Source organism: Eublepharis macularius, chromosome 8, assembly GCF_028583425.1.
Source record: "Eublepharis macularius isolate TG4126 chromosome 8, MPM_Emac_v1.0, whole genome shotgun sequence".
Taxonomy (NCBI): domain Eukaryota; kingdom Metazoa; phylum Chordata; class Lepidosauria; order Squamata; family Eublepharidae; genus Eublepharis; species Eublepharis macularius.
The window spans coordinates 69,903,853-69,926,958 of record NC_072797.1 but is presented as its reverse complement, the minus strand read 5'-3'; the positions used below and the strand labels follow the sequence as shown (position 1 = coordinate 69,926,958).

The 23,106-nt window shown below is 42.8% G+C and overlaps 1 protein-coding gene across 2 annotated transcripts in view; it reads right to left on the bottom strand.

Annotated features, from left to right (window-relative positions):
• Positions 1 to 23,106, bottom strand: part of KCNN2 (potassium calcium-activated channel subfamily N member 2) — a 106,816-nt gene that overhangs the window by 34,357 nt on the left and 49,353 nt on the right. For both annotated transcript variants that reach the window (XM_054986231.1, XM_054986232.1), the window contains exon 5: positions 3,453 to 3,594. In XM_054986231.1, coding sequence (XP_054842206.1) covers positions 3,453 to 3,594 — 142 coding nt within the window. The remainder of the gene's footprint in view (positions 1 to 3,452; positions 3,595 to 23,106) is intronic.

The window sequence follows — 23,106 nt, the reverse complement described above, 5'->3', positions numbered from 1 at the left end:
CAATCTTCAAGAAAGGGGGAAAGGACGATCATGGGAACTACAGGCTACTCAGACTGACCTCTGTACCAGGGAATATACTGGAACCAATATTAAAGGCATCATTTCGAAAGCATCTGACAGATAACATGGTGAAATGGGAAGTCAGCATGGATTTGTCCTGAACATGTCATGCCAGAACAACCTCATCTCTTTCTATGATTGAGTGACAGGCTTACTGGATCATGGGAATACTGTCGATGTGGTTTATCTGAATCTCAGTAAAGCTTTTGACAAGGTTCCTCATGATGTTCTGATAGGTAAACTGGAGGACTGTGGACTGGATTCTAGGATGGTTAGATGGAGAGAGAACTGGCTGGATAACTGCACCCAAATAGTAGTTGTCAATGGCATCATGTCTGATTGGAGGGAGGTGTCCAGTGGGGTGCCACATGGGTTGGTTCTGGGCCCAGAGCTTTTCAATATTTTTATAAATGATATGGATGAGGGTGTGAAGGGATTGCTCATTAAATTTTCAGATAACAACAAACTGGGAGGAATAGCAAATACTCTTGAAGATAGGGAGAGAATTCAACAAGATCTGAACAAACTGGGAAAGTGGGCAGATTTGAATAAGATGTGATTTAACATGGATAAGTGCCAGGTTATCCACATGGGTAACAAAAATGCAAAGCATGCATACTAGATGAGGGATACACTTCTGGGTAAAAGTGTACGTGAACAAGATCTTGGAATACAGGTGGATGGGAAGCTAAATATGAGCAGTTAGTGGGATGCAGCAGCAAAAAAGGTGAACACAATTTTGGGGTATATTAACAAAAGTGTAACATCCAAATCACAAGATATCATTGTCTCACTATATACCACATTGGTCAGGCCTCACCTGGAGTATTGTGTGCAAATCTGGAGGCCTCACTTCAAAAAGGATGTAGACAAATTGGAACGGGTGCAGAGGATGATCAGGGGCCTGGAGACCAAGCCCGATGAGGAAAGACTGAGGGACCAGAATGTTCAGTTTGGAGAAGAGGAAGCTGAGGGGAAACAAGATTGCTCTCTTCAAGTATTTGAACAGCTGTCAGAGGAGGGAAAGGAGCTGTTCCTGTTGGCAACAGAGGATAGGACTCGGAATAATGGGTTTAAACAACAGGAGGGAAGGTACCAGTTAGTCATTAGAAAAAACTTCTTTACACAAAGAGTAATTCAGCAGTGAAACTGGCTGCCTAGGGATGTGGTGAGTCCCCACTCATTGACAGTCAAGGAGCAACTGGACAAATATTTATTCCAGATGCTTTAGGCTGTTCCTGCATTGGGCAGGAGATTGGACTAGATGGTAAGACTCCTTCTGATTCTATGATTCTATGAACCAGAACAGTGGTAATGGATCACCATACCTTTTCCCTCTAGGGCTTAATTAGGAGGTGCGGAAGAGAAGGAGGAGATGAGGAGGTGCAGAGGAGCCCTCAGCAGATTCCCTTCCCTCTTCAATTGCCCTGCTTTCACTACCAGCGAACTTTCAGAGGCTCTGTAAAAATCTGCTCCAATGAGGAATTTAAAATCCTTAGCAGGAGTCCCATTGTTTGGCATCCAAGTTGTAGTGAACGAGAAATATTTATTAGTGAAGAAACTCACAGAAACATTACAGCTAGGGCCTGAATCATCACCAATAACAAGTTCAAATCTCAAGGTCAAATAACAAGGTCAAGGTTGAAATTGCTCTCTATTTCTGATGCTAGCCCCTCATATTCCTGGATGAGTAGTATCTCTCTCAGATGGTGGGAAGGGCCCCAGGAAAAGGCTGCTGGTACCACTTCCTTCCCCAAGAGTCCAATCATCATAAGAGGACATTCCAGCCTAATCATTGTGGGCCATCTAGAAATTGATTTTCAGCACTGGAAAGCATGATGAGTATTAGGTTTACAATGTATATAGAATACAAACAACGAATCGCTGTGTGAAGCTACTCCATCAAACAAAGCACTGTTTTTCTGTCACAGAGCCACCAGGTGCCTGAGGGAGATTCACAAACAAAAAAGATGATGCTATAACATTCCTTGTCCTTGTTGTATAGGAGTTACAGGCATTCATCTTTGAGCATGGAGATTTTACTTCCCGCTGTCATTTTTCATATCCATAAACAAATTACATTCCAAGTTTTAATACTTTAAAAAGAGTATTTGATGATAATAAGCATCGTAATGACTGTGGCAATGAATGCCTTGTGAATCTGACCTATACTATCTACTATTCAGTCTTGTCTACTCCAACAATCAGCACTTCTCTCCAGAGCCCCAGGCTTTTCCAGCTGTGCCATATGGCAGACTTTTAACTGTAAATTCCAGCAGTGGAATAGGGAACACTGTGGATGCTAAGTATTTGCTTTTCCTCAAGTGCTGTAGCCACATAATGCTGGGTACTGGTGCTAAGACATACTTCCGTTTATTTTGATAAAACTGATAAAACAAAGAATTGGAAAGTCCTTCATTCAAATAACAGTATAAATGCTTAGGCAAGCCATCCTCTCTCAGCCTGAGCTCCCCACTTCAAATGGAGTGCTGTAAGGACAAGATTGCCAGCAGGCCAGGAGAAAAATGTCCTGTCTCTTTAATCTACTTCCGTACCATGAAAAGCTTCCGCTTTCTATTTCTACATATTAAGCCTCCAATAAACAGGCAGGACATCTTTTCCCAGGCCTGTTGGCAACTTTATGCAAAGACACTAATACGATACAATAAGTGAGGCACACTTGAAAGCACTATACCAATGTTAAGGATTATTATTCTATCTTATTTTATAGTATAACAACAGTCCTACCATAAACTTACATGAATTCTGTTACTCCATATACTGAGTAAGCAACAATATTAGTGAATTAATAGAGCAAAATGGAGAGGGAAGCCACTAAATATAAGATTATTAACAGCGCAAAAGAGCTACTCCAGTTTAAGCCCATTGATTTTAAGGGGCTTAGACTGGAGTAACTCTTCTTAGGATTGCACTGTTTTAAGTATTGAAGAAACAAATCTAGGAACTAGAGGCCTGACATTTAAAAAGCATTTTGACCCAAAGGAAATGACAACCACCGCTACCACCATAAGAGACCCAGTGTCATCCTCCAACATGTGATCTGAATGATGATCATTTAACTCAATTTGTTTAGATTTACTAACAGCATTCTTCTAGTTTCCTTCAGAAGTAAATCTATGCAACTACCTGCTAGGAAGCTTACAGAGCAATCCTTAGGAGAGTTACACCCTTTTAACCTCACCAGATTCAATGGATTAGGATTGCTCTGTTTCACCTCATGTAACATACAACTGTTTGGAAATTTCATAAATGCTTCTATATTTATAATGCATGATTCATTCACAAGCCAGCATAGTTCTGAAAATGACTTAAATAACACAGGAACTGTGGAAACTATTAATTCAATTAAGTCAAAAACCAGGGACACTCACCATTATTCCAGTAAGCAAGCAGACTCCTTTCCCACAGTATGTATTAGGTACCATATCACCATATCCAATGGAAAGAAAAGTTATTGAAATCAACCACATTGCTCCAAGGAAGTTGCTAGTAACATCCTGTTGATCATGATACCTGAAAAAATTATAATTACTTTATCAGCAGTGCTTTTCTTAGTATCTCTTCTCTTGATATTTGAAAACATGCTTACATGCAAACGCAGCAGTGGGATTCTTGCATCCTGTTATGTGTGCAGATCTATAGACATCTGCTTGCCAAATAAATGATTGTTGCTGTCAAATTTGACAATGCTGCTTACCTATTAAGAGAGGAAGGAAAACTGGGCCTTGGATTACATAGAAATCAAAAAATAAGAATTTTAATGAGAATCTACCTCTGCCTAATTAATTTCAGCTTCATCTGTAATTTGTATAGTTTTCCAATTAATTCTGAACAAATCTCATGCCATCATTTAAACCCTAAGGAATACAATATGCAGATAGATTAGGGAAGTTAACAAAGAACATCTGCACAGAATTATTCTTAGTAATGATGTACCAAGCCCAAACAACATCAGCCTCTAAAACAGAAAGAAGAAAAACACTTTCAACATCAGGCCACAGTAATTACTGAAAGCAGTTTTGCACATTTCATGTGAGTGAAGTATCTTAATTATCAATGTCCTTCAGATGACATTAGCCACATACCACTTCGTGGCTTTCATCAAATATTTTTTCAGCCAAAGACAAAGCAGTGCCAGAGTCAATTCACTGTAAATGCTTGGGTCCAAATGTACTCACAAAAAACACTTCTGCTCTTGGGTGGAGAACTACTATGATTCCTCCCCCTGCCCATGCTTCAGGCAACCTGGGCTACGTTTCCCAGAGTGCTACTAAGAACATCTAAGGAGATAGGATAATAGAGAAGTAAGGAGAAAAAAGATTATCTGCTCACTGAACTTCTCTACCTAATCAGAGGAAGAGGATAAAATAAATAGAATTTATTATTTTTAAAAAGTGTAACAAAAAATAAAAGATTTTAACAATGAAAATAAACAGATTTTTTGTATGCATATTCCTAATATGTGTTTAAGTCTTACTGGCTGCTACAGGAGTATATAAAGTTAAGTGTATGTTTAATTTTAAAAATGGGAACATGGCCCATATACTCTGAAGCTGAACAGTGAGTTTGATTTTACACTATGAAATTGCTAATTGTTGTCCACAAGTCACTGTCATCAGTGAATTGAATTTCTTTAGCTAAATTGGATTATATATAAGTTTATGTATAGCTATGGAAAAACCTTAAAATACAGACATCTCAAGATATTCTGCTAGGTGAGATCCTATTAAACTGAAAAGAATGGAATCTAAAGTTGAACTAGGTAGGATCTTTTGAACTATAGAAGCATTCTGTTGACTCTGAAATAGAGGAATAGAACACTGGAGACATGGCATCTTTCATCATTGTCAGCTCTATGCAAATGCAAAACAGATGAGACAACAGACTTCATTCAAAATGCCTACTGTTAAGCTTTAAAAGTTAATGAAATGTTATGACAGCTACAGAGGCAGGCTTGGCTTTAAAATCCTCTATTGAACCTTCAAAACAAGTGTAATACAATGGCAGTTGTATATATATGCTACAGCACATAATGTGGGTCAGCTTTGTCACAGACAACACCTCAGGTAAATCAGAAAACTTCAGTATGTAATCACATCTTGTCCATTGCCTCACAGCCAAGGCTACTAATGATAGAGCCAATGATAATCATGATCTGCCGATGGAAAAAACATTCTTTATAGAACAAGTAAGACCCTCTGGTAATCTCAGCCTAGGCCATGCAGCAAAGACCAGGAAGTGTTCTCAAGATATTGCTATGTAAATATAATGGTCTGGAAGTAATTCTGTTCTGATACACATTCTCTTGCTTAGTACACCAAACCAATTTCCATATTTGAATACAAAGTCTAGATGCTACCGCATCCCAACAGTTGGCCTTTCTAAAGACGAAGTACCTGCTTGAAACAAACATGTATTAAAAACTTCAAGAAATGTATTCAGATAATTTTATCTTCTGCACATCAATATGATGATTGTAACAGAAGTCTGTACTATAGATACCCATTATATGTAATAGTTATTTGTCCAACAGTTATTTACAAAATATATTTAGTGGTAGTAAACTGATTTTTTATTTTTTTAATTTCTAAGGGTCAGAATGGACTGCAAGAGCAGAAAGGTATGTACCAAAGATCTATATTCCTCCCTTTAGCAGAAATTAGGATCTTCTAACCCATAATAACTTGTAAGAGACCATACAGAAGGCATTTTAATAGGTGCTACAACTGGTATCTTTCCCTATTAAAAAAGGAGTGATTCCATTTCACCATGTTTTATCCTCAAAAATACCTGTGAAGTAGGTTAGGTTAAGAGAGATAGACTGCTCCACGGTCAGCTGGTGAGGTTAGGGGAAGAGCTTGCTGGCAGCAAACTAGCTGCAGCTGACCTACTTTCATCTGAACTAAATTTGTCTATCCTTGCAGGTACATAAAGACTGGGTGGAGCCAAACTGAGCCCTTGGGAGTGAACCAAACAGTGGCCGTTTTCCCATGTCTTAAAAATAGTGCCCCACTCACAGAACACTGGTGGCTCCTTTTGAGCGATTTCGGACATCAGAATTTCCAAAAAGGAGGCAGGCAGATATGATCAGCAGCAGCGCCAGGGTTTTCGGCACCCACAGCAGGCCGGCGGGCTGGTTGCCCACCCATGCGCGTGTGCACGTACACGCACGCATACATGCACCAGCCTGCATGATGACAACACGTGTGACGTTATCAAGGGTGCACGCATGCCGCCGGACCGATTGCTGCGGCGGGCGGCTGGGACAGCGTGCAGGTGGCCTCCCAGCTCTCCTGCTCGGTTGCTCTGCACCACTGAAGACGCCTGCCCATGGCTGTTGCGTCCGGCTGGGGGCATGTGCTGGTGGCGGTGACGGCGCGGGGTGGGACGGCACATGCTCCCACCCCCCACGCCTCCTCTGGCACCCCTTCCAGCACCCCGTGCCCTGAGGCCACCGCCTACCTGGCCTCAATGGGCGCTCTGGCCCTGGTTATGATTCCGTTTTCATAGTGCCATGAAAATGGAATCATAACTGCTTGCCTCTTTTTTGGAAACGGTGACGTCAGAAATTGCACAAAAGGAGCTGCCAGAGTTCCGTGAGTGGGGCGCTATTTTTAAGACATGGGGAAACACCCAGTAACTGCTAGGATTGCCAGGTCCCCTTATCCTCCTGGAAGGAGGGGTGGTTGACTTGGCACTTACCTTTCATTTCTCCATGTGCATGTGCAAAATGAGCACACACTCCCCACAGGTGCAATGAAATCATTTCCAGAATTTTGGCGCTTGTGAAGCCACAGGTGCAATGAGGAAGTGATGCAATCATGCCCATGGGGAGCACACCTGATGTGTGCTGGTCTGGGAGGTTTCTTGCCTTTCAGGTCCATTCCCCAGGGCCTTCACCCCCTCCCCACTGCTGGCCAGGTGACAGCCAAATATATCTTGGTTTGTGGACTGAGGCCTATATTAGACAACTTTGTTGATCTGTAAGAGGCCATCTAATGAAGAGAACAGTGGTTCTCGAAAACGTATGCTACAATAAAGTTGGTTCGTCCTAAAGGTGCTACTGGACTGTACTATTTTGCGTTTACAGACTAACTCAGCTAACTCCTCTGGATCTAAGGAAAGACTTATTCATTTAATTATACTATTTGTTAAAAACAGTATTGTTATTTTTCTGTGAGCCACTTTGAGATCACTTGGGGAAAAAAGTTCATAACAAATTCTGTAAATAAATAAATGAGCTTAATGGTAGAATGTGGATTTCAGCCTTCCAGATCCTAGCCTAACTAGCTATATTGCACTGATGCATCAATATTAAAGGTAAGGTAAAAGTAGTCCCCTTTACCTTACCTTTAGCACCGAGTCATTACTGACCCATGGGGGTATGTCGCATCATGATGTTTTCTTGGCAGACTTTTTGTTATGAGGTGGTTTGCCATTGCCTTCTCCAGTCATCTACATTTTACCCCCAGGTTATATTACCATAACCTTTATAAGGAAAGCATTTTAAAATGATACAACAAACCATTTTAATCATTATACAACTGAGGATATTAAATACATACTTCAATAGAAATTGAACTCAGTAGGAAAGAGTTGTTTAGAATTCAAAGGAAGGTGTGTGTGTGTGTTGTGCCATCATATTGCTTCTGACTCATGGTGACCCTAAGAATTAACGACCTCCAAAATGTCCCCCATCCAAGTGCTCATCAGTATTGACCATGCTTAGCTTCCAAGATCTAATGAGACCAGGCTAGCCTAGATTATCCATGCCAGGGCAGATTTCTTAGGTAGAAACAATAGTCAAGTAATTTAAACTACTTCTGAACATATGCTGAGAATTTCCCCTTAATTACTGGGTAATTTCCCCTCCCCCACACCGCCATAAGTTAACAGCAATGGAATATATCCCTTGCAGACTTCAACTTCTGCACTTTTACAAGCGTAGACCCCCAAGGCTAGCAAACTACAAGAAAGAATGCATCTAGTTGTTTACAGAACCCAGTCCATTCATTTCCCCTGCATCTACTATGAGCACTTCACTAGCAAAAGGCTCCCCCTCAGTTCTTTCTGTTCTTTGTTACAGATAATACTCTTTTTGCCTATTCTTCCTATCTTTTGACTTAATTTGAGTCGCTCACCACTGAACAACTGTAGTCTCCTTTCTCCTCTCAGATTTAATATTTAGACATCGGCATCTCTGAATACAAATTTATACCAGGCTTTTCAAAGATAAGCCTACAATCCTTTGCCTGCAGATGCCGAATAAGGAGAGCTGACACCATGAACTGGGATAATAAAAGGCCCTATTTTATTGTCATTGCTCAAAAGGGGATCTGCAGTACACATATCAATTCAATTCAATTTCAATTCAAATACCTTTAATGGCATGCAGCAGTACACACATGTCATAACCCCATTCCAAGCCTCTGTTTGTTCAACCCTGATCTAACAGATGAGGCTCCAAGCCCCAAGTGGTCGCATGGATATGACACAATGCACATAATCCTCCTTGCCAAACCTTTGTGGGAAATAGATTTAATGAAAGAGATTTATGTAGCCTTATGTGCCTTCTATCACTGTTATGCGCCTTTACTATTCTCAGCAGCTAATGTATTTGTAACGCAACTTGCAAGAAAGTGAAACTTTAAACAAAAGACCAAAGCAGAATGTATGTTACACATGTAAATCACTGTGAAATGTAAGATAAAAAGTACTGTGAAGCTTGCTATCAGGTAGATTGTACTTTATAAGTTTAAGAAGCACCTGTTTGATTCCTGACACCAGTCTCTTACTTGATACAGAAACTCCTTTGTGATGTTGCAATGAAAGCTAGCTAGATTAGCAACATCTCTCTGAGAGAGAAAACCACAAAGCAGAGAGGGGGGACTGAATGTAATTATAAGCACATTCCAGGGGAGGAGAGCACTTCTCTCCCACGGAACCCAGAGAAATATTCTCCACTTGAAGCCCCCAAGGTTGCTAGAAGTGACACTGGGGTACGGCTATTAAATGTTACACAGACCAAAGGAATGGGCATGAATGAGAAGCCTATGAAAGAGATGTGTGAGAAAGGAAGGAAGATGTTCCTTCCAGAGATAAAACCAAGTACAGATAAGATAAGAAACTGCAATCAGGTAATGCTGTAACTATGCTGTTGACCTAAGTTGTTTCTTCCAATCAGAATACCCTTAGACATTTGAATCATGAAAGGTGGTTGCCCACTTGAGCCAATTGGGGCCACTGTGTTTTCTGAGCCAATAGAATAACAAATATTATAATTAACCAAAAAGTATTAATTGCTTTATACTGCTATTGTAGCTTTGATGAGCAATGGGCACGAGGGGACCTTTGACTCTTTGTGTAACCTTCGTTCCTCCATCGTTTAATAAACGATTATAGGTTGCTTCATCTGCATCGGTGCTGAAAGGACATCGGCGTCTTCCCAGACAGGTGCACCCTGGCTTAGTTTGGCCAGTCGGCAAACCTTGGTGCTGACTGTGCGACGGCGTCCCGCAGAACTGCAGCGGATCTGTTGGAAGTTACTGGAGTCCTGGGACAGAAAGTGTGTCTGAGTGAAACTGCAGGAGAAAATAAGGTAAAAAGGGCCCTCCCTTGGGCAGGGGCGGGTAGGTCCTTTGTTAGTCCTGGTAAACGGGCAGAGGCACCGTTCATATGAGGGAGGAGGTGTGACCCACTTATAGAAGTAGAACAAGGGAAATACGAAGAGAATGGAAAACCTAGGTGTGTAAAAATATTGATGCCAATAAAAAGTGGGGGGGGGGCTCAGTGAAGTGAGACTGCAGGGAAAAGACTCCAGAAAGTGATTCTAGTGAAGAGGCACGCATCTCGATAAAGCGAAAGCATGGCCAGGCTCGAGTGTGTGCGCCTGGAAGAATTGCATAGGTACCTCTTCCAGGCGAGGAAGGGGCTGCCGTTCATGAGCAGGCGGAACCTGAGGGAGAGGCGACTCACAGGGCGAGCGCAGTATCAGGCTTGACGTTGCAGGAATGAGGAAGGGAGTGCCTCGGTGGTGCAAGGGGAACGAGAGACCCAAAAGAGGGGTCGGGGAATTTAGCACATCAACTGTGCGAGGATGTACCAGACCTGGCAGGTCGGGTCTGAGGAGTGAACCCCTCAGCAGGGTGACAGTGCAGCAAACTTGGCAGAGCAAGTTTGGGAGGAGCAGGGACAGACGATCCACGTGTATTTTTTTATTTTGTTGAAACAAAAGTTGCTGAGGGTTGTCACTAATCTAGAGGTGACCTATAGAATGCAAGCTGGTATGCCCCAGCTTCGCAGGTAGTGTGGCCAGCTCAGGAGCGTGCCCAGACCTGGAAGCGCAGGTCTGAGGACGTAAGCATGCTGGCAGGGCGAGAAAGTGTTCAGGTTTGGAGAGGCCAGCCTGAGAGAAACACATCTTGACTGCGCAGAGAGTGCAGCCCACGCTGAATAAGACCTGGGAATGGCAGGCACTTCGAGTGTGTGAAAGTATGGCTAGGTTTTGGTAACACAAACCTGATAACTGTAGGAGTAAGCACCTCAGAGGGGCAGGGACACTCCCAGGCACCGTGCCAGCCTGAGGAGGCAGCAGGACATGCTCCATCTTGCCTATGGTGCGATTGTGTTAAATAAATCTTTTGCATTGTTTGAATCTGTTTTGAATTTGTTTTCAGTTTGAATCTGTCCACGTTTGTCCTGTTGCCCCCATGTAACATGGGACCTTGCTGGAATGTAGAGTGAGTGAATTTGTGTATCTGAGAGTATGAACATTGGACAAAAGAAAAAGGGGGAGGCAGCACTCTGAGAGCAGAGGAGCCTCCCACCATGGTCTGCACTAACTGTCACGGGCTGGGCTAGCCCAAGCAAGGTGGTTCCAGTCCAAACCTTAAGGCCAAAGTCAAAAGGGAGTTCCAAGAGCGAAAGCCAAGTCAAACCGGTGGTCAGAGCACGAGATCATGTCAGGAGTGAGTCTAAGAGCGAGGTCAGGCACAGTCCAAGGTCAGTCACCAATGGCGTCAGGTCCAAAAGCAGGCACAGGCAAGGTTCACAGAACACAGAGTGGTTGCAGGCAGTAGACACGTTGCTTCCACGCCTGGCAGTTGCTCCTGACTGGCTTTTATAGCCAGGCGTGGTTTTCAGCCAGCTGCTGGGGCTCCATCCTGCTGCTACTCATCGTCGCTCTCCAGCAGCTGGCGTCAGCTCAGGAGACGAGCACTGTGCCATCTCTCCTGCAGTTCCAGTCTCTGGTGCTGTCTGCGGCGCTCTCTAGGCGTGGCTGAACCTGGGGGGGTGGAAGCCCCTGGCTGGGCTTCCCCTGTGGTGCTGGCAGTCCCTGACTGAGCATCCCTTGTGGAAGTTCCTGGCTGAGCTTCCCCTGTGGTATTGGGGCTAGAGGGTGCTGGTGTCTCAGCTGCTGGCTGTGGGCTTTGATCAGCCAGCAGCTGCTGCTCCTGATTGCCGGCTTCTGCTGAGTCAGGGCTAGGGCTGGCTACACAGAACTCTTCTTCTCCTGAGGAGTCCTGGCTGGCTACATGAGGCTCCTCTCCTCCAGAGGAGACCTCATTCTCAGACTGGGCCATGACACCAACTGTGTGACTGGGAAAAGAATTTTTGTGTCTTATTATTGTGTGCCAATGTTTTAGATCCATAAACAGGAGACCAAAGCTGGGTGTATCCTTCGGGAAGGGGAAAACATAACCGGCCCCCCAACCCAAAGGGGTGTCTCGTGCTTCTCCTGGTAGGACCCTAAATCCATACCCAGTACCCTTTCCCTCGCCAAAGCAACTGGTGTGAAGCTTCTCTGAAAGGGGAAAGTGACATGCTATAGTCTGCCAGAGGTTTTGGGGACCTGACTGCTGCGAGGCCCACATCTCTTGGAGACACCATTTTCACAGGGAGCAGGAGACTTCAAGAAAATGAATTCAGGGCAGAGCGTTTGGTGGATAACCATCTGGTTTAGCCTAGTGTGTTGCAACGGCACCTCCCTCCCTCCTTTCGTCTTTTGGCACTAAGTGTTATTAAAATATATGTGAAGATTGTGTTGAGCAGAGATACAAAAACCAAGGAGGTGAAAGTGAATTGGAAGGAGAGAAATTTGTTTTGTGACTTAAGAGAGGAAGAGAAGGGAAGATGGGTAACCGGAAAAGTAAACGCTCAGGAGCAGTTGTCCCATGTTCCCCATTGGAGCAAATGATTCAAAATTGGAGTAAGGTGGCTGGAGTAGGAAAAGATGCAGAGCAATATCCAGTTGAGAAATTAATGACATATTGTATGGGGAAATGGCCAAAATACATATTGGCAGATGGTACAAGGTGGCCAATGGCAGGATCTTTTAGGCAGGATAAAATTAGGAAATTATTGGATTACTGTAAAGAGATTGGAAACCGTGAAGAATATGAATTTGCTAAAATGTGGTCTAATGCAGCAAAAGAATGGGGACTAGTGGAGGAGACAGAGGAACGATCCCACTGTCTGCAAATGCCCTTAAGGATTGGAGACAGGAGATCCTATGTAAAGTTCACAAATGAGCCAGAAAGGGAAACGCTGATCAAACAAGCAGCGTCTGTAGATTCTGATTTGCTTTTTGCCGGGGACCCCAGGGACCAAATTATAGTAGTACCACCAGCCCCACCAAGATCAATGCGGGGATGATCAGGTCAGGACCAGAGAGGGGGCCAGCTAATTCAGGTGCCAGTAGTAGATGGAAACACAGTGCCAAGCCCAGGGCAGGGACCACCAGATGGGAGCCCGGCACCACCAGCATATGTCTCAATGGCACCTCTACCACAATCAAATGCAAAAAAATGTAACAGTCCGCCCACGAGAGCCCCAACCGCAAAGTACACCATGTAATTATCTTGTCTCATATAGAAGAGCAGCTAAAGGTCAGGATGTGCACGACCTAGAGCAGACAGGTGAATTTGGAACGGTACCACAAGGATGCATGTTAGGGGCAGGAAGGCTACCCAAATCAACAGGATATAATACCCCAAGGTCTCGAAGGGCAATAGCAGGGCAATAGCAGCAGCAGATAGCCCCTGGGATCTCTTTAGGGGAGAGCAGTCAGCAGATTGGATACAAAAAATGCTGCTAGAACCAGATTCAAGGGTGAATCTTTTAACACTGACCACAAACATAGACTGCAGCACGGATCTATTTGGGGAGACATTAGACGAGGAGAACTTCTGAAAGAAAGAGGATGATGAGGAGCTAGAATTAGGGGGCAATGATACCATGACAGCATTGACACCAATTAGACTGAGTGAATCCCTGAATAGGACAAGGGAGCTACATAACCAAGGAGTGAGCAGTTCTAAATCAGCCAGAATGATGCCCCTGAGAGAGGCAGCAGTCCAACAGGGACAGTCAGAATCTGTCTACTGTCCATTCTCTAATGCAGATTTATTGGCATGGAAAAGAACTCTTCCAAAATATAGGGAGAGTCCGGAGGAATTGGCCCAAGAGTTCCAAGATTTATGTAACATGTACTTGTGGGAGGTGTGCCATGTCCTATCCCCCTAGCCACCAGGTCTATCAGCATCACTCAAGGGGTTCTTGTCCCAGGTCCATGAACGCACCGAGGCTCCAAGCTTCTGGTCAGAGGATTACCCCTTCATCCTCCAAAGTGATTTCTCAGGGTGCTCATCTAAGCTGTGCTGTGTACTAGTCAAGCAACATTTTCCTGCACTGTTACCAACCAGTGGGATACTGCTGACTTGACCTCCCAAACCACCTCCTATATCACTTTCAGAGTAGGGTAGAAGAACCACCACCACTACCCCAGTGTCAACTGTGCTGAACGGAGCAAAAAATTCCTACCTGGCCCCAATTGTGCAATCAGCTTGCACCTGCTCTTAAAGAGGGCAGGTAGATGCCTTCTCCACTTGCTGGGACAAAACAGGGAGGGAGGTACAAAGGCTAGTCACTATATGACCTTCCTCTGTGCTGCCCCTGATCCATGTGTAAGGCACGCAGCATCAGTTCATCTTCCTTCCTACCAGCCACAGCCAAACCTCATTCCTTCACCCCTTCATCCAAAGGGGGGTATTGGACTTGCCTTCTCTCTCCACATAAAAATCCACACTGCTTTCCTTTCCCATTTTCTTTCACTTTTGCATCAAAAATACCTTTAAAAATTACCAGCACAGTTGAAAAAACCATTTTTAAATGTTTAGAGGTGGATTGTTGAGGGTTAAAAAAAATCCTACCCTCAGTGCCACTATAACTGGCTGAGAGAAGAAACTAAGGGACAGAAGCATCTAATTTGCATGAAACACCAAGTCTTTAGGAAGAAAGTTCAGAGAAAAAGAGTCAGCCAATGCATTTAAAAGAGTAGTTTAAATAGTTAGTTTGTCATTTTGTCTGTGTCAGTTATGCAACTAACAAATATAGTTCTTAGGTACATCCGTACCTAAAATACATAAAATACTATGTTTATGTTGTATATGTTTGGTTGAGATGCATAATCTAGGCCATAAGTCAATATACTGCATGCTCAAGAAAAATAAAATAAATGACAAGTCATTGCTTTAAAATAAGGATGATTTGAGGGTAGGGTTCCCCCAAGCAAGGCTCTGAAAAACAGGATGTCCCTACTGACATGAGTGTGTGTTAGACCCATGTACTGAAATTCCACCGGAGCTGTAAACGCTTAACACAAATCAACTACTTAGTAACTGAAATTCAAAAAGATCCTGTTCCTTCTCACACTGAAATGTATGGGAGTTCTGTCACTGACTTTGGTAAGGATGGAATAACTCATAAAAGTCCTAGTGATTTATATTTGGCAAGCAATAGTCCAGATTCCTTTACTGTCCTGGGTTGATAGAAGAAATTTTAACTGAAGTGCTTGTTTCCCTAATATGGCTCATATGAATACTCTTGACTCCTAGCATTATCTTTGTTCATAATTGTGTCTGTATTGAGTGATACATCCCACATAAATAGTTACAATAGCTGCCTATCTGAACACAATTGCTACCCATCAGTTCTACTCTGACAGCTGTTTCACACTCATCTCAATGCCAACAGGTACAAAGAATTAAACATTGCATCTTTTGCTTATTTGCTACTTGGTGTAGACTTGTTTGTTTCAGTTTAGTCAGCTCAACACTGATAATCCCATTTTTTAAAAAATCACAGCCTACCCCTTTACTTTCCCTAAATAGCACAAACCAATCTTATTACGGCGATTAATAGTCTGAAATAATGAGGAAATATGTTTTCAGATACATTTTAAAACCAGCCTGCAAAAGCCACTGATCTAAGCAAAGTATAGCTCTGTTAAATATTATACAGTTAGACTAATAATAGATAAAACTATACAGCCTACAGGTTGTCAATTTGACACTGAGTAGAATAGGTAGTTATTAGACATACCCCAAATTAATAAATTTTCTGTCTTCTCATTCCTAATTTAAATAACAGGCAGTGTAGGATAGCTTATTCTTTCTTCTCCCCCTAAATACACTGAAGATTTTGTACTTTGCTTTTAATTTGCCCTGTTTTAAACAAAAACACAAAAATGCAACTAAGTTGATAGATTGAGGTAAACTACAGACAAATCTTTGACTGCTGTCAAAATTACTTTGAAGGGGCTGTGAATCTGGCATCTTAAGTATAAAAGTAACTGGTGTCCAATTCTTTGAATAGTTGCGTAAGCCTTTGCATGGTGAGAAAGCAGTTGTGTTCCTCTCTCTGTTATCATACAGATATCACCATCTGCAATCCAGGCACTGTGCGTGGATAACATGCAAATGTGAAGAGATGCTGGGATTTCTGAATGCTGCAGTGGAAGGGGCACAACTGTTTCTACTCCATGCTAAAATTCCCACCAGCCTAGTGAATGTATAAGTGGGTCACTGCTATTAGTACATGAATGTAAAACTAAACATGCAAATCATCAGAAAAACACTAGATACTAAAAGAGCATCCCCAATGTATAAAATAATACACAGCATTTCCAGACAAACTGACAAAATTAACTGGGAATGGTATAATCATGTTAGAAAGATGTCACTCAAAGGGTACTTAGAATTGAATGCTTTCTTAGAGCCCAGACTGCACCAAGCACAAAGGAAATCTACATAATTAATCACAAGTACAAATTGCAGTTTTGTATGCCACCATTCAATCCGTTCTAGAAAGGTTTACAGTGGCACTCCACACCATGGTTCTATCTCAAGTCATATTACTAAAAGAATCTATTTGATCAAGGCAGAGGACAGGAATAATGATTCTTCTGTGGGATAGATACATGTTGGGCTTTAAGCACAGAATCACCTTTATTGTGTAATGCCTTGTACTAATATGCTTCTTTTTCCCTAGCAAGGAGATTTACAGTGCAGTCTTAAACAGAGACACAATCTTTTAAGTCCATTTACTAAAAGCTAAGAGATCTGTGATTGAATCTTCCCAGTATTTTGGAAGACAAATAGCAGCCACACAGGATCCCAGTTCAGATTGGTGGTAGGAAATAGAGCTGCCATATTGAGGTCTTGGAAAAAGACTACAAGTCGTACTACAAGAGACGAGTTACACATGGCAGGCTGGCGCAAGTTTACCTGGGAAGTGTAGAAGACTCCTTCCCCTCTATGTGAGAGCTGCCAGCCAGCTTCAGGTTCCCCTCGCTTGCTGAAGTGCTGGAGGAAGCCAGCAGCAGCCATTGCCAATACTTCCAGGTACAAGCCTGCAAGGTACAAGGGTCCCCAAAGACCGTTCAGGGACGGCAACTGCTGCTCTCTCCCAGGGCACCCTGTGTCCGGCAGGCTGCCTGCCTGCCCCTGGGGAGCTGCTAAGGAGACAGCCGCCATGTTGGCGAAGCTCCAGCTGCAGCGACAGCAGAGGGATCTGCTGCTGCTGCTCTGACAAGCCGTTCCCCTGTCCTTGAGCTCCCAGAGGAAAACTGGGGCGAGGGCATGTCAGCTGCCTGCCCCAAACAGTCTTTGGGGGCCCTCGTGTCTGGCAGGCTTGTGCCTGGAAGAAATATTGGTGATGGCTGCTGCTGCTGCTGTCTTCCTCCAGCTATTCAGCAAGCTTGGGGAGCCTGAAGCTGGCAGGTGGCTCTTACAGAGAGGGGAAGGAGTCTCCTACACTTCCCACGTAAACTTGTGCCGACCCGCCTCATGTAACTCATCTCTTGTGGTTCGGCTCTACAACAAAACACGTAGCTTAATTTGTATAATAGGCAAATTGTTTCTTAGTTATGCAAATTGAGCATGTTAACTGTTATTGACTGGTTGTTTGGCATGTCCTGTTAATTACCTCAAAACAGACCTGGAGAAAAATATCTTGTCTCTTTAATAGAGGTTTAGTATGAGAAAATGAGCAGTTGAAGTTTTTCATGGCATGAAAGTAAATAACATCACCTCACCAATAATAGTCCATGAAGCCTCTGTTAAAGAGGCAGATGGAAACGCTTGGAAGATCATAAAAATCATTTCTTTACCTAAATTGCCACTTTGGGGTCAGATAACAATTTTCCACAGGCCAGTTTGTCTAAGGATCCTGGAGGTGTTTTGCCATCTTCTGGGCACAGAACAGGGGACACTGGGGCAGTGGAAGGGGGGGGGAGTTGTGAATTTCCTGCATTGTACAGGGGGTGGACTAGATGACCCTAGAGATACCTTTCAACCCTATGATTCTATGATTATAATGCCAGGATTTACTCAGGCTTTCTTCTGAAATAATACTGAAGTTTGTCTGGGAGAGAGAAAGATGGAGCAATGCACTATATGTATCCTATGGGCTCTGAATTGTTGCTCCAGCAGTACACAGCTCTGCATCTTTTCATGGAAATGGAAAGCCCTCACAATAATTTGAAACCAGATTTGGGCTGCTGTTCAGCACACACTTAAAAGTAAAATGTGCCACTGACTCACAGTGATCCCATGAAGTTCGACCTCGTGGGGTTTTCAAGACAAGAGATAAACAGAGATGGTTTGCCATTGTCTCCGTCTACATAGCATGCTCTGTCTTCCTCAGAGTTCTCCCATCCAAGTACTGACCTTGCTCAGTTTCCAAGCTTTGATGAGTTCAAGATAGTCTTAGTCTAGGCTATTAGGGCTACTACCAGTACACATTTACCTCCTTTGATTTCAGCACAATTTCACAGGTTTCCATGAAACTTGAGGTCAGTGACATATGAATAGGACCACAGCCTTAAAGTCTAATCCTAACTTAGAACTAAACCCTATGTTTAAGTGGTTGGGTTGCAAATCAGCACCCTGCTGGTTTGAACCACACTATTGCCATGAGCTCAGTAGGTGGCCTTGGGTGAGCCACTCCTCTCAGCCCCAGCTCCCCGGTTGTATTGTAGGGATAATAACACTGACTTTGTTCACTATTCTCATCCATCTGGAAGAGCAGTATATTAGAACAGTCCTTCCATCTCAGATGCTCAGGATAGCCTAGACAGATCCTTTGAATGGCTGTTTTGCCTTGAGAATGTTGCAAAGGATTCTGTCCTGCAGAGCCATCATCAATGTATCTAATTCTCAAGGTGGCCATACCTGCGGATACTTAAATCCTGAAACTGGAGAGATGAACAAGGAAGACAGATCTTTCTACAAATACGAGAAAAGCCCCAGGTTTGTAGAAAATTCTGAAATCTAAAAAACAAACAAAATAGTAGAAGTAATGTCTGTAGCTTTAAGAAATGAATGCCCTCTCAGTGGCCACTGTGGGGGTTGTTAGCACAACAGCAATGCCATCTTTCTAGCCTTGGTTTCTGTCAGTAAGAGGGGACAGGGACCTTTCCAGGGCTGTTTTGGCCTTTGAGGGATTACTTTTAAGGACCAGGACCAGCAGCAACCACCAGGTGACTTGCTACCACACAATTTGCATGACTGACCCAGAACTGGTTGCTTGCTACTATTCAAGAGCAGCGGCTAGCAGTCAACCCTGACCATCACGTTAATGGGGAAACTTGTGAATATGGCTATATCATAAGCCCCTCTCTGTACGTGTTTTAAACACAGAAATGCTGCCCAGCCCAGTTGCCAACCCCTGGCTGGGAGCTGGAAAATTACTGGAATGTGAGTCATAGGCAAGACTGACTATCAGCCCCACACCCCCAGAGATGTGCAAAGATCTTAAGACAAAGGGTCCTCCAGGAGTTCCTGAATTAATAACATCTATACCCTGCCAATCTTCCCTTCTCCACTCTCCCAATCTGGGCTATTCAGGGACCTGATAAACCTCACTTGTCCAGCCATTATGGGTCATCAAGCACCTCTTGACCTTTAGTAACACACAGGAAGGTTTAATAAAACCTTTCCCATTTTGTTGTCTCACCTTCAGAAACAGCCATTAAGTTATTGTTTTGGGGCAGAAGATGACATCCTGCCCCAGGGTACCTTCCACAGTATAATTGGGCTACCCTCCACCTTGCGTGTTCTTGGATACAACACCCACCCTCAAACGCATATCTGAGCCTCTCTTCCTGACACCAAAAACTAGTCACTCAAAACTACTATCCCATGGATGCCCCCTACCTTCTAGACTGGTAAATATCACTCAACCCTCTACTCCTCTCCATTTTTCTCCTTGTTTTCTAGTTAGCTCTGTGTGTACGTTGTGTGCAATTTCCTGTGTGTTTGCTTTTGCTATCCCTTCAATAAAAACCATTCCTGTTGAACATCCACTTGTATTCATTAAGAGTTCTCTAGAGGAAAGATCCTCATATACACTGGTGTAGAAATCTCGCTTAGTTACCCCCTCTTGCTACTTCTCCTTCTATGCTAATTCCCCCAACTCACAAGGAGACCATCTATTTGGGTAACACAGCCACCCCATGAAAGTCAGTTTGGTATAGTAGCTAAAATTTCAGATCAGGATCTGGGAGACCCAGATTTGAATCACCAGTGGGTAACCTTGGTCCAGTTACACATTCTTAACCTACTTTACAGGCTTGTTGTGAGAATTAAATGGAGAAGAGAATGATGTAAGCTGCTTTGGGTCTCCATTGTGGAGAAAGGCACAGTATAAATGAAGTAAATAGATAATGAATAAAACTGAAGGTGAGGGCAGATAAAAGGTAGATTTGTTGGTAGATGGGATAAAAGGAAGTAGGAAAAGGAGAGAATCAACAACATGACTGTAACATTCTGATAGTGCAGAAATCAATGGGATTAGACAGGAGAATTTATGCACACAGGATTGTACTACAAGCCTGCTTTATTGCTAGTGTGCCAGTGTGTTGTATCTTCCTCCTATCCTTGCCACCACAGTTACAATGTGGCCAAAGGTTTCCCCTGTGCAAATGGGGTAGACCGGCCATTTAACTTACAGGGAAAGTCACCAGTGGGCCACTGCCCTGAAGGGCCACTGGCAGCCAGGAACAAACAGACCCAAGCACCAGGAGCTCTGGTAGCACAGCAGGCACCACTGAGCTTAGAGCTGGATAGTAACACCAGGCAGTGGGTGTATGTTCACTCACTGCCCGCTACAGAGGAGATCAGGGGATGTTCTGCTTGCTCCTGTGTCATTTTAACTTCCCAGTCCCCTGCGGTACGCAAGGGCTACTCTGGCATAGAAATTTCTAACCTTTCCCCACAGCAAAACCAACGGTAATTCTGAGACTCATCTTATCCTTTTTTTGCTTACACAGATCATGAAGGATGACCTGACTGAGGACTATGCACAGACACAGTGTTTGTGCAGAACAGGCCCTACACTTGTTGTGGACTACTGTCTGAAATTGTTAAAGAACTGCAGGATATTGTGGGCTGTGTCATTTCATGTTTCTTTAAATAGCAATGGCTTCTTTTCCATGCATTTTCCCAGAGAACAGCTTTGAAAGCTGGCAAGAGGTAATTGAGCAACACAGCCAAATCATTATAGCTGGAACTTTTCAGCATCATTTTCATTTTTCTACAGTTATTGTAATTGATTCATCTACTGAACCTTGACACATAATAAATTATGAAATAGGAATCACTTTGCAATTGTTTGCAACTACTGCCAAAATCACTTTATCAGCAGCTGTGTTTTGTAACCATAAAGTTGTGTGACTACCATGAACAGAAGTACCGTAATGGTAGTCATCATGAACACTGATTTGAGATTCTAAACATATTTATCCAGCCAAACAAAAACTGGCAGCCTGTACTTTAGTTGTTAGTGCAGTATTCCTGTTGATTTTCCATTGTATTTACAAATTCATATACACAAACTCATCAATGGGACTTATCATTAAAATATTGTCTTTATCTTCAACTCAGTAAAATGAAGGTCTGGGACTTTTATTTTATTTTTGAATTATTTTTTTTATTGCATCAAAATTTTTTGCAATTTGATGCAATTATTTTTGAATTATTTTTATGTGTTAGGGATAGTCTAGAAGTAGTTATTCATCTTTTGTTGTACCTTTCTTCCTATCTCATCTGTAAAGGATACTTTGCAATTGTTCAACAATTCATTATTTATGTATGAACTATTTTATTACTATAAGGCCATATTTTCTATATTTCTATATTAAAATAGCCTACTGCACTCTTGTACTTTGATAAAATCCCAAGCATTCATGTTATAAAGATGTTTATAATAAGCAGATGTGACAAACTAATTTTGTCAGCAGGTCTGCAGCCACCAGTATTCCTCGATATGCAACAAGGCAAGAGAGCAGGAAAAGTAACCTGGGCAATCTGTTCTGAAGCAGATGTTGTTGTTAGAAAGCAAATATAATTCAGAACTGGATGTCTGCTTTCAAGAACCACCATGCATAATGTGTGTCTACACCTGGGGACACTGAGAGGAGGTAGCAGAATTAATGTCAAGGTTCTGAGTGCCAAATAAACAATGATAATGCCAGCATTTAGTTTTATACTAGCTAACAAACACACTATGTAATATTGCCATGGAAAGATGGATGCAAACCAAATTTAAAACTGTGTTTCTATAAAGAAGCATACCATTTGGGACAAAATGCTAGTTTATTCTTCTATAAGCATTTTTTCAGTGTACAATATATACTGCTGTTCATCTTTCATCTATTTATCCTCACAGAAATCCTAAAATAGATTAGGATGCCAGTGATTTCCCAGTGTCGTCTAGGAAACTTTATGGCTGTGCAGGGATCACACACTAAGTGACCATATGAGGAACAATCATATCCTTGGTTAATGGGATCATACTTTCTCAGTGCAACTTTTTTTAAAAAGGTGGAAGCATAGCATATAGTTCTTTTATTATCAAATCAAACCATATCACCTATCTAACACACCATATATTTAATTCCAAACTTGACCACAGGGTGTGAATTAAAACACACATACAGGGAAAGAGGAGATATTTCTACCAGTCCAGGACCCCCGGGTTTGTAGAAAACTTTGAAAACTTTAAAAAACGTTAGGGGTTTAAAAAACAAAACACAGTAAAAGTATTATCTATGCATGCTCAGATGACACTGAGGGGGGAAAGTCAGAGCTATCTAAAATGGCATCTAGTAATGAGAGGGGGAGGAGCAGTGGAAAGAGAAGAGCGTAAAGAGAAGGAGTAAAGAAGAAATTTTGGAAGAAAACTGACAAGGGAGAAACAGACTGGGCAAATAGCAGAAGGGAGGAAAGAGTGAACGGGTAGTTGGGGGAGGTGACAGCAGGAACATGAGAAAAATGGAGAGTGCATGACAGGAGAGGAAAATAGCACAGCAGGAATAAAGTGAGAGCAGAGGAAGGACCAATGGAGTAATTAAGAGACTCACTTTCCCTGAGACAAAGGATGGAAAATGGTGTCAGAATGAACTTTTCCCCTCCCCTACCAGTCCTTTTATAGTCATCCTGGCAGTTAAAGAACAACGGATGCTTAGACAGTACTAATAGTCACACTCAGCCCCAAGGATAGCTGGAAGTCTGGGATTAGTCTCATCTTTCCAACCATCTTTAAGACTACCTTGCTGGGACTGTCCCAGCAGCTGCATTCTTACAGCCTTGATGATGGCTGGAAAGGTGGAGATAAATTGTTTTTAGTTTGCCCAAAGGATGACTGTAAAAGCCACCTTTACCATAGGATTGTCAGCTTCCGGGT